At 41.2% G+C, this 15,186-nt stretch overlaps 1 protein-coding gene across 2 annotated transcripts in view; it reads left to right on the top strand.

Moving 5' to 3' along the window:
* LOC115639841 (ADP-ribosylation factor-like protein 9) overlaps positions 1-14,838 on the top strand; it is a 38,136-nt gene extending 23,298 nt beyond the window's left edge. Inside the window, exons 2-4 of one of the 2 annotated variants that reach the window (XM_030542803.1) lie at positions 3,367-3,535; positions 12,160-12,335; positions 13,402-14,838. In XM_030542803.1, coding sequence (XP_030398663.1) covers positions 3,520-3,535; positions 12,160-12,335; positions 13,402-13,581 — 372 coding nt within the window. In that variant the 5' untranslated portion in view covers positions 3,367-3,519 and the 3' untranslated portion in view covers positions 13,582-14,838. Of the gene's footprint in view, positions 1-3,345; positions 3,536-12,159; positions 12,336-13,401 lie in introns of those variants that run through there. The other variant, XM_030542802.1, reaches the window with a different exon arrangement.
* Positions 14,839-15,186: the final 348 nt, after the last annotated feature.

Genomic DNA, 15,186 nt, shown 5'->3' with positions numbered 1-15,186 from the left:
ACAGAGTAACTTACCTGGGGCACCAGGTGGGTCGAGGAACCATAAACCCCCTACAGGCCAAGGTGGATGCTATCCAAAAGTGGCCTGTCCCAAGGTCAAAGAAACAGGTCCAATCCTTCTTAGGCTTGGCCGGATACTACAGGCGATTTGTACCACACTACAGCCAAATCGCTGCCCCATTCACCGACCTGACCAAAAAGACCCAGCCAAATGCCGTTAAGTGGACTGATGAGTGTCAAAAAGCCTTTACCCAGCTTAAGGCAACGCTCATGTCGGACTCTGTGCTCAGGGCCCCGGACTTTGACAAGCCATTCCTAGTAACCACAGATGCATCTGAGCGTGGTATAGGAGCAGTGCTCATGCAGGAAGCAACAGATCACAACTTCCATCCTGTCGTGTTTCTCAGCAAGAAACTGTCTGAGAGGGAAAGTCACTGGTCAGTCAGTGAAAAGGAATGCTATGCCATTGTGTACGCCCTGGAAAAGCTACGCCCATATGTTTGGGGACGGCGGTTCAAACTACAAACTGACCATGCTGCACTAAAGTGGCTTCATACTGCCAAGGGGAACAACAAGAAACTTCTTCGTTGGAGTTTAGCTCTCCAAGATTTTGATTTTGACATTCAACACATCACAGGAGCTTCTAACAAAGTTGCTGATGCACTCTCCCGTGACAGTTTCCCAGAATCCAGTAGTTAAAAAGTGTTCTTAAAATGTAAAAGTCTGTTAGTTATATACTTAGTAGTATATGTAAAGGTGCATGTGTTGTATTAATCCGTTTATTTTCAAGTTCTACAAGGAAATTGCCGCCAGTGAGCTTCCCCACTGTCTGCAATTTGGGGGGCGTGTCATAAACAGATAGCTAAGGGTTAATGTCTCTTTCACCTGAAACACCTGACCAGAAAACCAATCAGGAAACCGGATTTTTTCAACTTTGGGTGGAGGGAAGTGGGTGTCTGAGTCTTTTGTCTGTCTGCCTGTTTCCTCTGAGCTTTGGAGAAGTAGTTCTATTTTCTAGTCTTCTGTTTCTAAGTGTAAGGACAAAGAGATCAGATAGTAAGTTCTATGGTTTCTTTTCTTTGGTATTTGCATGAATATCAGTGCTGGAGTGCTTTGATTTGTATTCTTTTTGAATAAGGCTGTTTATTCAATATTCTTTTAAGCAATTGACCCTGTGTTGTATCATCTAATACAGAGAGCGCATTTGTTTGTATTTTTCTTTCTTTTTTATATAAAGCTTTCTTTTAAGACCTGTTGGAGTTTTTCTTTACTTCAGGGAAATTGAGTCTGTACTCACCAGGGAATTGGTGGGAGGAAGAAATCAGGGGAGGTCTGTGTGTGTTAAATTGGCTAGCCTGATTTTGCATTCCCTCTGGGGGAATAGGAAAGTACTTTTGTTCCAGGATTGGGAACGGAGAGGGGGAATCACTCTGCGTAGTTTCACAGAGCTTGTGTCTGTGTATCTCTCCAGGAGCATCTGGAGGGGGGAAAGGAAAAAGGATTATTTCCCTTTGTTGTGAGACTCAAGGGATTTGGGTCTTGGGGTCCCCAGGGAAGGTTTTTCAGTGGGACCAGAGTGCCCCAAAACACTCTAATTTTTTGGGTGGTGGCAGCAGTACCAGGTCCAAGCTGGTAACTAAGCTTGGAGGTTTTCATGCTAACCCCCATATTTTGGACGCTAAGGTCCAAAATCTGGGAATAAGGTTATGTCACCCCCTTCCAGCCAAATCCTTGAACTCAACTGAAGCAAATGACATTTGAAAAAAAATTCTTCTGCAATTTCTTTCTAAAGAAAATGGAGCATGTTTTCCACTGCATGCCAGAAGCTGAAGACTGGACATGCAGAAGATACCTAATTAAAAGCACTACACTTGGGAATAAAATATGTCAGTAATGGGTTTTTTGATGTACCCTGAAGTTTGTCAGAGATTTATTTGCAAAGACTTTGTAATAAGGGCAAGTCAGCTGTCCTGCTGAATACAACATTAAATATTATGGAATACATGATGCAGCTCTTCTCTGTTTTACATTTTCTTAATCAGTATTTCTAGAACTGATTTTATATTTTAAATGTACTCTTAAATCTTCATAAAGTACTCATTCCAGATTACTACATATTTAACTCACTGAAAAAAAGACATTATTGTACATTAATCAGTCACAGAGGTTTAGTGTGTTCATAACCATGTTCACTGCTTTTAGGAAAAGGGAGCACTAATTTACTGTGTAATCTCCATAACAACAGACATGTTTATGAAATTTCACCAACTTTAGAAAAATTGTTTTCAAAGATTTTAGGCATAACAAAGGATTTTATCTCTTACTAAGGTGCTGATTTTGCTAGTGGGTTCTCTTAAAACTAGTTCATCAGATAGAAGTAAAGAAAGGGAAACTTGTTTGTCCAGCTATCTGGCAGGATAGGGGTGTTATCTCTTTTAGGGCTCTCTTCAACAGGGGGTGAGGGGAGGAAGGGGTGGACAGGAAGGAGAGGGAGACTTTGGAAGCAAGTTTTTTCTACTATAGTAATTACAATTAAAATGTGTATTTTAGATCAGGAGGGTCTTTTGAAGGATTTATTTAAAAAAAGCTATGTCTGAAGATCCAAGCATTTAATGCTAAAGATGAATACTCAGATTGTGCATCTACAAAGCTCTGCAAGGATTTTTTAGAGATGTGATTTAAAAATCTTCAGCAGCACACTAATGACATATTTTTAAAGCAAATTTTAAACTACGGTCCTGTAGACTGACCTGTTCTGAGTAAATATGACAGTGATGCACAACTGGTTTTGTCAGTAAATTCAGAAACTGACAGTATATACTGGGGATTGGCAAATGCCTGTTAAATGGCTTCATTACCCCTTGAATGGCTCTTTAACAGTTTCAGTGTTGTGCTAATAGGTCTGGCAGGCTGGAGGGTTTTTCACGTTTAAGTTACTAGATCCTCTCCAGAGGAAGACTCACCAGGCTGCAGCAACTGGCTGTGGGAGCCTGCAGGAAGGGTCAGAAGAGGGATAAGAAGAGGCGGGAGGATGGACACCAAGACCCAGGGGGTGCCCCAAATTTTCAGGTGCCCTATGCAGCCATGTGTGCTGCATATGCCGAAGGATGGCCCTGCATTTCTGAGCCTTTCTATTCCTAGTGCTGGCATAGGCCCCTACCGCATTCATCTTGCTAGTGTTTGACTAATATTTGGGGGTTTTCTCTTACAGCCGCACACAGACAGATTAGTTCTCTTTGTTCCTTGTATGCTAGCCCTACAAAACGTTTAGTGCTTCATAGGGTGATTCTCTGCAGACACGTACGCTGAACAGCCTACTCACCCTCTTCCTGCTGCGCTAGTGAACATGCTCCTTCTTATTTCACAGGGAAAACCCCAAAGCAAACAGATATTAGTACTGGGCCTGGATGGAGCGGGGAAAACCAGTGTTCTCCACTCACTGGCCACAAGTCATGTGAAGCGAAGTACAGCTCCCACAGAGGGTATCAACGCGATCTGCATCAACACCGAAGAAGCCAAGATGGAATTCTTAGAAAGTAAGTGCGTGCATTTTAATAAGTAACATAAGGAAAACTCTCATTATATTTAATGAGAACTTTGCTTTAGGAAGAACTCTTAGACCCTTCGTTTTTCTAATGATTTATTTAGGAAGTTTTAACAAGTTTACAGATCCTTGCCACATAAGTATCAGAAAGAAAATCATTACGGCAGCAAGTTTTTTGTCTAAAGAGACGTTATACAGGAATATAGTCATCAGATCTTTCTGTTTAACAGGGTGAGTGAGCGTCATTACAACACCTACAACATGTCGTTTCTAGTGATTTTATTAAACTGAGTGAAATCTCTAGACATCTATTTAACAGACCAGACATGTCTATCAAATGGTACTATTCAAAAAAATGGACAGGGGTGCTGGGTTTTTTGCAGTAGTTTTTCCGAGTATAACATAAAAGGTAACCAAGTATCTGTCTGTCCTCTTTCTATCTTGCTGGGTACATAGTTGGTGTATTTTCTTTTTCATAACCACAACCTCCCCTTTTTCTAACCATCCCTCTATAAACCCTCCATTTTTAATCCTTTCAATTTCAGAGATGTGCTATCAGACTGTCCTCCGGGACACTGTGAAGACGCTACAGCTACAGTGCTTATTAACGGATTACATCTTTCTACATTGTTCTTTGCTTAAGAAAATACGTTGGCATCAAAGTGCATGTATGTGTGCACATACACTAAATGGAAATATGGAGCCAAATTCATTTCTGGCATAGCTCCAGTGAAGTTACACTAGGGATGACTTTGGCTGAGTGTGAGAGAATGCTAATGTAACTCCAGACAATGACACTGTTGAAGAAAGTTTGTTTTACAGCTGTGAATTAGTGTTTTTCACTAGAGAACGTGTCTAGGTAAATACAGTGTTGGGACGAGGGCTAGGCAATCACTCTAAGGCTAGGCAGAATAAGGAATCTCTGATGTTTGTAAAGTTTAAAAACCATAGGAACTCTAACTGTTCTAATTCTTAATTACCGTTGTGATGGAGCTCCTTTGAACTCTGGCTAATCCTTTCCTTCTGGACTCTGCATGCAGACTGAGTCATAGACTCATAGGTCAGAAGGGACCAATCTGATCATCTAGTCTGAGTCTACAAACAAAAAACTGCTGTGACCACTTTGGAGGTTTTAAAAACTTAATTTTCACTGGGAAAAATGTACAATAGTTCAGTGTATGAAACTAGTCAAGCAACTTTGTTTCTGGCTATAGTACATTCAGGTTATTTATAATATCCAACTGAAACTGTTTCTTAATAGGGCTCTGATCCTCAAAGCATCCACTGAGAGGTATTTAGCACATGCACCTTCCATTGACTTGGAAGGAAGTGGAGGATGCTCTGGCTGAGCCCAAAGCATGCATTATATTAATATCCGAAGCAGTTCTGTAGAGTGGAACTGCTTGGTTCAGGTGACTGGCAATACTTGACAGAACCCTTCATTTCAGAGGTGCCCTTTCCTGTCCAGGCCCGGCTGGTAGTAACTGAAGTTTGTTGCTAACTGGTGGTGGCTCTTTAGTGACCTCTGTGAAATGAGATGTCTTCGTTCAGTTTCTGTCAGTCAAATCTGTACCTCTCTATCTAATCTATTTACTTATGTGGTCTGTGGTATTTTCTATGTTATGCACACATGCTGAACCAGGAGAATGTTGGCAAATGTTAAAACCGCATTACCAAATCCAGCACACATGTTCCAAGCACATTTTAAAAGTACTTATAACTTTAACAGATCATAATCACCAAAAGGCAGGCCCAGCTGTAACCACAGGATTATCTCTACCCCAAATGTCTAGTTCTTACTATGGACAGTGGATGTGCTAGAGCTGTTAGAGAAAGTTTACGCTTTCTTTTCTTGATAATTGAAAAGATGTATTTTTTTCCGTGTTCTTTATTCTGGAAACTACTGATCTGTTTTGACTAAAATTTAAGCAGAACAGTGTCACTCCCAGATGAAGAACAACCCTGCCTATATTCAGCCAGAACAGAAAATATTAACAAATTGTAAGCAACAGAATGGAAACCCTTACGTAACTTTGCTCATGCTCCACCTATAATAATAACTGAATGTACATAGAGACAGGGTTCTGTTCTCTAGAACGGGTGGGGCGTGTTGGCAAGGCAGTGTATAGGTTATGATATTACCTGTTTACCTCGTTGGTGGATAAATAGAAATTTCCTAGTCTGTCAGGCCAGCATCTTTTATGAGAACTAAAAGGAACCAAGCAAACAGAAATCCAGTATTTAGAAAATATAGGCCTAGATTTTTAAAGGTACTCAGTTGCCTAGTGCGATTTTCAAAAGTGTCTGTGCAAGGTCGGTTGATTTTTAAATCAGTGATTTAAATCAGCAAGCAGGAAGCTTTGATTTAAATAATCAATTTTAATTTTGTTTTGTATTTGTACTTTTTAGTTATATTCCTAAAGAAAGGCTGAAGTATATTTTGGTACTACTTTTTTGCTAACCAGGAGAATATACCATAGCTATACATAGTTATTTAAGCAATTATATAGCTTTGCTTACATTTACTCAGATTCTTAATTTTTACTTCTTTTTATTATGTTAGAAAGTATGGACACATTTCTCCTTTACTAGATTATAATTATTTGTTTACTTGTGGTCTATGTCAGTCTGCATTTGGATGGAAAGTGGAATTTAATTAAATACAAAAAATCAGCATTTTAAAATTTTCTGTTAGCTAAATAAAACTACCTTGCTAGATTCATGAGAGGAAAAAATTAAGTTGATCAAAACATGTTTTGTTTCTAAAACTGATTTAATAAACAAAGAAAGAATGATCTGTAGCTAGTGCATTGAACTGATTGATTCTGGTCACCATGTCCTTCAAGATTTTAGAACTAGCAGATCTCAACCTCTCATGCGTCAGTTTTATTCATAGATAGGTAAACAAACTTTCCTCCTTTTTTCAGCTCCTAGTTGTTTTTTTTAACTTTGAATGAGCTAGTCATTTAACTGAACTAACTGAATAAACTGAAATAAAGAAAATATTCTCTCTGCACCTGCAGAAGAGGCTACTGCTGTCTCGCACTACTGCTGTTTAGCACTTCAGCAAACTCTGCTTAGCCAGAGACTTACACCAGTTCAGTGGTCTGACTTTCTTTAAAACTTGGCAGCAAACAGGTATTGCTTGAATATTTTTTTTTTATGTAATGAAAATAATTTAAATAGTGTATAGTAAAGTTTAGGCCTTAACCGAAATTGTCATTATATGAGATTTGTTTGAACAGATATACTTTGTTTCTTTTTTAAAAATTACTTTCAATAAAAAAATTGCTATTTTTTAAAAATCTCGTTATCCAGCTGGCTTTTTAGGCATTTAAGTACTTTCAAAAATACCACTAGGAGCTTAAATACTTTTAAAATCTGTGTGCCACTGTGTCACTATCTCCATAGCAATTAATGATGTGTCTGTGGGAGAGGCCACTGTAACAGTTCCAGACTGGGAGCACCTGACTCCTGGTGGTAGAGTAGGATTTAAAGGATGCAGCAATCCTTAGCATTTATGAGGAAGAAGAGATTTAGAGAGAGGAAGGATGGCCCAGTGGCTAGGGCAAGCCTAGGACTTGAGTGATCTGGGTAAATTCCTTGCTCTGATACAGACTCTGTGTGACTTTGGGCAGACCACTTAGGCTGTGTGTGTGTAACACTTAGGCTCCCCATCTGTAAAATGGGAATTATCTGGGGAAAGTTCTCTGGCCTGTGTTATACATGAGGTCAGACTAGATGATCACAGTGGACCCTTCTGGCCTTGCAGCCTATAAAAAGTTGTACCAATAGCACTTCCTTACCTGATGGAGGGGAGAGGTGCTCAGATACTGTGCTAATTGGGACCCGGTAAGTACCATAAATTGGAAAAAATGGAACTTCCCTTGTAATAATTTTGCTTTCCCATGCATAATAATACGTCTGCATCCTCTCGGTCCAGAAGTACATTATCGGACTCTCAGATAACAGCTTCATAACTGATAACATATCCTGTATAAGACGCATCATTTTTTGTGCAAAAGAATAAACGGACACAAATCTGATATCAGGAAACATAACATTCAAAAACCAGTAGGAGAACACTTCAACCTCTCTAATCACTCAGTGACAAATGTTAAGGTGACAATTTTGCAACAGAAAAGCTTCAAAAACAGACTTCAGCGAGAAGCTGCTGAACTTGAATTAATATGCAAACTAGCTACCTGTCATAGGTCTCACCCCCACTCTGAACTTTAGGTACAGATGTGGGGACCTGCATGAACACCTCTAAGCTTAACTACCAGCTTAACTACCAGCTTAGATCCCTCCTACCTTTTGAAACATCTTGTTCCCCCATTGATTCCTCTGGTCAGGTGTCAGCTAGGCTAGGTGAACTTCTTTACCCTTAACCATCTGTTTATGACAATATCCTTAATTTCAGTTTGAACAGAGACTGGGAATGGCTCTGTGATTACACTAATAGAATTTTTTTCCTTCATGTTAAAGTATCCTCACACCTTCCTGTCAACTGTCCGAAATGGGCCATCTTGATTATCACTTCTAAAGTTTTTCTCCCCTGCTGACAATAGCTTCTCTTAATTAATTAGCCTCTTACAGTTGGTATGGGTACTTCCACCTTTTCATGTTCTCTGTATGTATATATATCTTCTTACTGTATGTTCCATTCTATGCATCTGATGAAGTAGGCTGCAGCCCACGAAAGCTTATGCTCAAATACATTTGTTAGTCTCTAAGGTGCCACAAGTACTCCTGTTCTTTTTGCAGTTACAGACTAACACAGCTGCTACTCTGAAACCTGTCATTTTTAGTGGCGCAATTAGAATAAATCTTTTAAGCTTTCCCTTTGGAGCTCTGAAAATGGCTAGGGAGACTCTCCTTCTGAGGTCTCTGTTCTCAGAAGAGGCTGCTGGGAACTAAAAAGAGCTTCTAGCTGCAAAAACCTTGGAGCATGTGCAATGGTTCTCCTAGTGGAAATAAACTTATTAAGATCAAGGGCCTGGTTTGCCACTCTAGTCTGATGGAACTCCAGGGAGGAATTTGGGGGTTGTGTGATTTCTGGGCTGGGGAGCAAAGGATTTCTGTCCCCTCCTTAAAACAAGGAAGTCTCCTCCTTGGGGCAAAAAGTCTCCACTGCTTCCTGGGTGCCCCAATCCGAGCTGTTTTTCTGCAGTTCCCAAACCTTCCAGCCTCCCTCCACAACTTCTCTGGCCAGGTCTGTGTTTTCAGAAGAAAATTCCAGGGCTTGCTGAAAATCTAGAAGCTGCATAAAACAGACTGCCTTTCAAATCAGTATAAATCAAAGATATCATCATGGCTGGTGTTATCTGTGTTTGTGTTTAATTCAAGGAATCCTCCTTTATCAAATGTGCCTGAAGCTGCTCCAAAATTTCTAGTCTGCACTGGACCCTGGCCCTTGCTGCAGATTTTAGATCCAGCTTGGTGCCCAGTAAATAGACAGAGCCCTGTATTTAAGCCTTCCTCCCCCCAAACAAGCAGCCAGCTGGTGAAGAATTCCACACCCCTTTGATCAATATGAAACATTATGCAAAGGATTTGAAGTCAGTTGTATGCTGACATCACAGGCCTGGTCTGCACTGGAGGTTTTTCTACCTTGAGTTAATTAATTGCCAATTAACTCAAGATTGTGAACATCTTGGCCCTGGTCTTCAGTAGGAGAAATGGTGTGTTGTTAACTTGAATAAGCTAACTTTTGGTCTGTCTTCATTGCACAGTTAACCTGGGCTCTTACGTGGGTGTTAGCCCAAATCCCTACCAGCCACACAGAAAAGCAGCTGAGTTGGGTCTGGAGCCTGGGCAAGAACCCAGGCTCCAGTTTATGCTGGAGTAGCTTTGTGTTCGTTCTCTGAACCAGGGGCATAGTTGTGGCATGGGGAAAAAGCTGAGCTACCACCATCTGTCATTGCCCGTCCACCCAACAGTCAGGGCCCGCCCAAATTTCCACTCCTAGCCATGCCACTGCTCTGAACTGGCATAAGCTATACCAGTAGAAGCACTTTTACACCGATATAGCTGTGCCCACAGCAGAAGGTGCGTTAAACTGGCAGAACCTGTAAGTGTAGCCCAGGCCTGAGCTCACTTGAGTTAAGAACACACCTTTTGTCCTAGTGAAGGCACCTCTTTTGAAAGGCTCGTTTGTTCTAGGCTACAAACGATTGTCATTTGTCCCAGGAAAATTGCTCTGCCAAACTACAAACATTCAGTGTGTTAAAGTACCTTGAGTTAATGGACAGTCAGTTAACTTGAGGTACAAAGGTCTGGTGAAGACATCTAAAAATTCCAGGCCACAGTTACTCCCAGTAGTACCCAAGATGGCTGATCTCGTGTGTAAGGGGGACCAAGCCTTGTTCCACAATTGTGTGAATGCCCTGTGAGTTCAGATATACAAATACAATGCAGCAAAACCACTGCCGAGGTGCAAGGAGCATCCCACAATCCACATGATCCCCACACATACAGTCAGAAGCCGGTTGGGTGACTGTGTGTTTAGCCATATAGCCCAGGCTTACCTGTGTAGTAATACAGTATGTATAATAGCCTAACCCTGTATCCCAGTTGAAGTCTATGGGAATCTGGATGCACAATAGGTGCAGGATTATGCTTCCTCAGTGCATATACTGCTGTGCCCTGCCATGCGGGAGAACCCAGATCTTATTCCTAGCTCTGTCGTCACACTACCCTGCAGAGCAGATACAGGAGGGACTTTGGAAGCCATGTGTCCAGACCTAGGACTTGTCTACACTACCACTTAAGTTGATGTAATTTGTGTCGCTCAGGGGTGTGAAAAAGCCACCCAGAGTGATGCAAGTTACGTTGACTTAAAGCGGTGTCCACACCGTTGTGGTGGAATAATTATGCCGACATGAAAGCGCTCTCCTGTCAGCATAGCACATCTTCAGGCGTTCTACAGCGGTGCAGTTGTGCTGATATAGTGTGGTAGTGTAGATTATCCCTGAAGCAGTGCCTCTTGCCATTCAGCTGGGCTCCCCCAGGAGAACAGCTTCTCTGAGCCAAGAGGCGCTGGTGCTGCAACAGGCACCTGGGGCTGGGAAGTGTCAAGCAGAGTGGAAAAGGTTGGGTGTGAACACAGGACAGGGAGGAGGGATAGCTCAGTGGTTTGAGCATTAGCCTGCGAAACCCAAGGTTGTGAGCCCAATTCTTGAGGGGGCCACCTAGGGATCTGGGGCAAAAAATCAGTACTTGGTCCTGCTAGTGAAAGGTCCTTTCTGGTTCCAGGAGATAGGAGTATCTCCTTTTTCTGTTTTTTTTTTTAAATAAACAGCTATTGCTGGCTCTGACACTGACTCTTTCCCCTTTATGGCTCTGAAAAACCCTCTTCCCCTCTGTGCGTCAGTCTCCCTATCTGTGTATTACCTCTGAGTGTGATTGTGAGGATCTGTCAGGCCTACGTTTGCAAATGTGCATGCTCACTTTAGGTAGCCACCATGACGCACCAAGGGGCCTGATTTCCAGAGGTGCAGAGCACCCACAGCCTCCATTCTAATCAGTTAGAGTTTTGCAGCTCTGAAAATCAAGCCCCAGATGTCTTATGTTGAAAGGACAGGGGCACAACTCAGTGACCATTTGTGAAATATTTGGCCCCCATGTTTGCAAAGCATGCTATAAATGCAACATATTTGTAGTTGTAATAGTCCACAGACGTGTTCTGTTTTTCAGCACTCTGTTAGTAATTAGCTGAAATTCTATGGCTTGTGTTAAACAGGAGATCAGACTAGATCAGACTCCACTTGAGCATTGCACTGACTTTGAAGTTTGCCTAAGAGGAAGCTTGTACATTCTGATCCTCTGGTCTCTTAAAAGAGTGGCTCAGGCAAGCTGCGCGGAGTAGCAGTACATGGTCACACCTGTGACAGACCCCTTGTACTGGGGGACTGCTCCTACTGAAATCCACAGGCAATGCAAAAGTCCTCTTTGCAGACTGGAGCAGGCTGAGCTCAGTTATGTTGCTGGTGGGTAACTCAGCTGAGTAGTTGGGAGGTATAGTGTTGCAGCCCTTATACTGGAGACAGCTTAACTCAGGATCCAGAAGATATTAGGGTCAGTAGAATGTATCCGAAGCAATACAGGAATAGTTCTGTGAGTTCACTGGGATTTTCTTCTTAAGCACCTATGGCTGTGCATCTTGACTGTAGTAGGGAGAGCTCAGCATTTCTGAAAAAAACAGATCCGGGGTATCTCAAGTCAGATAGCCAAACCGAGAGACCCCCAGAACTAGAGGAAATGTTTGAAAATGTTAGGCCTTAATAAAGAGCAAGCACCTGGACATAGTCTTTTGTAGGAATGTTTTCAGGGAGAGAATCTGCTATTCTGTCTAGCTTCCCTTACTCCCTTTTCCCCAACAAACAGAGAGAGAGGGGGGGAGAGAGAGAGAGAGACTGAGGACAGCTTAACGTTTGAAAAATAAGAGGATGATATTTTGATTAGGTGCCTTTATATTTAGGAACTGTTAAGTGATAACAAAAGTACGTAAAATCAAATATTCTCTAATCTGAATATCTTGTGTTCACATTGCATATCTTATAGCTGCATTGCTTGGTTACTAACAGAGTGCTCTGCCATACTGTTCTCTTTCAGTTGGGGGCAGCGAATCTTTGCGTTCCTATTGGAAGATGTACCTGCCTAGGGTTCTGATGCTGATATATGTTGTGGATTCAGCAGATCATGAGCGCTTCCCTTTGGCTAAACAGCTTCTTCATCAGTTGATCCAAAATGACTCCACTCTGCCCGTGGTAATCCTAGCCAATAAACAGGTAAAAGGGAAACTTAACCCTCTCCAAACACATTTGAATCTTTAAAGGCCAGGTATTTCAGAAGCTGGTCTTCAATTTTGTGCTTCCCAATTGCAGATGAAAACAATCTCAGGATTGGTTTTGCACTCACAGTTTAGGTCAGGTGCTTACATATCCATATGACCTAAGTGGGCGTGTAAATAATTTCACATGTGAAATTGTGTGTGCAATTTGCAGGTGCAAAAATGGAGAACTGGCTAACCCTGGTTGACAGTTTGGATCTGAAGGCTCAGCAATGTGTCTGTACAGTGTCATGGGAAAATATTATTTAATTTAGGGGCAGGAGGGCATTTATCTATATGTTTCACGTTACCTGCTAGAGTGCCTTTAGTGGATCCCAAATGATTTTTTATATTAGGCACTTTGTGTTTCATGAATGGGTGCATAGCTGAAGGAACATGGAAACTGCAATATGCTTTCTCTCAGGTAGACACATTTTCTCCTACTTAATGCACTAAAATACAGAAGATAACTTTGTATTCCTTGGCTACTCTGCGCCCTGAATTGAATCACACCCATATTATATCAATATGACAAAGAAAATGCCTGTTTTTTTCTTAAACAAGATACTCTTATCTTACTAAAACCCTGTTTGTTTCTTCTGCTTTGCCTCAGATTTTCTAACAACTTGACTTTTACTTGGGCCATGCATCTGTCGGATGGGTGTGCACTTCCAGAAATCCATTGGGTCACATTACCAGTTCGGGGATGGGCCTTGGTGTCAGAGACATTGGAACAGCATAAAACAGGATCATGCCCTTGGATTGTATGCTTTCATGCTACAGAAAAATTAGAATGGAGCTAGTCAGATTTTCAAAAGACCAAAGGGTTTTGGGAGCACAAATCACAGAGACAATAGGAATTTATGCTCTGAAATCCATTAGGCACTTTTGAAAATCTTCCCCTCAAATCACAGTATTCACTCTCAATTATCCAAATGTACTGGTCTTTGCCTCAGAGACTGAATGTCATAATTGGTGTTTATAAGGGATGCAAGTAACAGAGTTGTTTTGTCTTTGTTGGTCAGGATCTCAAAGGTGCCTATTGCATCACAGACATTCATGATGCTCTGGCATTGTCTGAAATGGGAGATGAGAGAAAGATGTTCCTGATTGGAACCCATGTTGCAGAGGATGGCTCCGAGATCTCTTCCAGCATGAAGGATGCCAAGGAACTGATTGAGCAGCTGGTTTCAGAAACTCAGTGACAACTGTTCTCCTGGGAGCAGTAATGGGATACTGTATTATTGTATTGCCAGCTTGCAGCCACAATAGTTTCACTTTCAAATCAAATATGTGGCATTATTTTTCCTAATGCATGGAATTTATATGAAAATGATGTCAATTTGTTATGGACATCTATTTTATTTAGGGTTTGCAGTTTAAAATATCTTTGAAAAGCAGTGTTTGTTTTTTTTTAATATTTGTAGGGTGGGGGAAGTTTCAATAAGACAGAATTAATGGGAGATGCAGTTTAGAAACACTGAGCCAGATCCTCAGCTGGTATAAATCAACCTTTTTCAATTAACTTCAATTACATGACACTGATTTATACCAGCTGAGGAGCTGAGCCTGAAATTGTTTGTTTTTATGTTTTACAAAATCCTAATAACATGATTTCTGCACTTAAAAATATGAAAACATTCCTCCACGGTGTTGGGAAGGTTAAGATTGATCAGAAGTGGCTAGCAGTTTTAGATTCCCCAATTTCTGAGTGTCCAGCTTGACACCTTTCGAGAAGGGCTGTTTTTCAGTGGGTGGCCATTAGTCACTTTCTGGAAATCGGGCCCTTTTAAGGTGTCTTGAGTTGGGCACCCAAAATCACTAATCCCCTTTGAAATCTTGGCTTGCAGCCTTTTGTTAGTGTGTGAAAACCAGGAAGTGAAACTGAGAAGGTAGAAACCACTGTCTAAGGGTTTCTTTGCCTATAGAAGATAGTTTCAACAGTATAACTTATGGTGTGAATTTAAACCTGTTTAGTTAGTGGTGCAAACTGCTCTTACTTTAGTTTAAGAGTGGCTTATTTTGGTTTAGTTTAATTCAACTAGGAACCTGTTTAAACTAAACTGAAATTAGCCATCCTTACACCAGATAAAGCTGTCCAGACACCCCTCTTGTGTTAGTTTAACTATATTGGTTTTAAAGACAATTAAAGTTATTTCAGGGCAAGTTGACAAGCCCTAAACTAAGTCAAATGCCAAAAGTAAACAGACAATATCAAAGATGAAAAATCAAATTTTAAAAATTATTTTGGTTATTTACAGATAAGGAAAACAATTTGTTCATTATGTTCATCTTGCCATTGTCTCTTTAATTTAAAGACTGTACCTCCTTAATAAGTATATTTAGAAAATACTGTAAATACCAAAGGTTTTGTAACAGCAGATACTGTACAAAGGTTTTGTAGCAGCAGCCTTTCCATTTGTCCACTGAAACAGTTATATAAAGCAGAACATTTTATCGTAGTCACATGTCTGAGTTTCCTTTTTCTGACCAGACTGCTCAGCTGATATTCCAGAACATCCCAATGATCTGGTAGAGTTAGTTTTAAGTTGTATTGCACTCTGGTATTGTTAATGTCAAAATCCTGTCCCAGCCTTCCCACTCTCTTTCTCCAAAGACCTCATTTCCTCTGCTTTGCACACATCTCCTGTTCTAGGCTGCTGCTTCATCTCCCACCTCCTGGACTCAGCTCAGGCAGCTAGCACTCTCCCCCTGGTTAAGTGACTGCCTGCAACCATTCCTTGGGCCACTCCTGTTAGTTGATTGGCTGGGGAAAGGAAGGGAGTTCAAACTCTCTCTAATGCTGCTTG

Source organism: Gopherus evgoodei, unplaced genomic scaffold, assembly GCF_007399415.2.
Source record: "Gopherus evgoodei ecotype Sinaloan lineage unplaced genomic scaffold, rGopEvg1_v1.p scaffold_135_arrow_ctg1, whole genome shotgun sequence".
Lineage (NCBI taxonomy): Eukaryota > Metazoa > Chordata > Testudines > Testudinidae > Gopherus > Gopherus evgoodei.
Note: the sequence above shows the minus strand (reverse complement) of the source record. Positions and strands in the feature narration are given on the sequence as shown.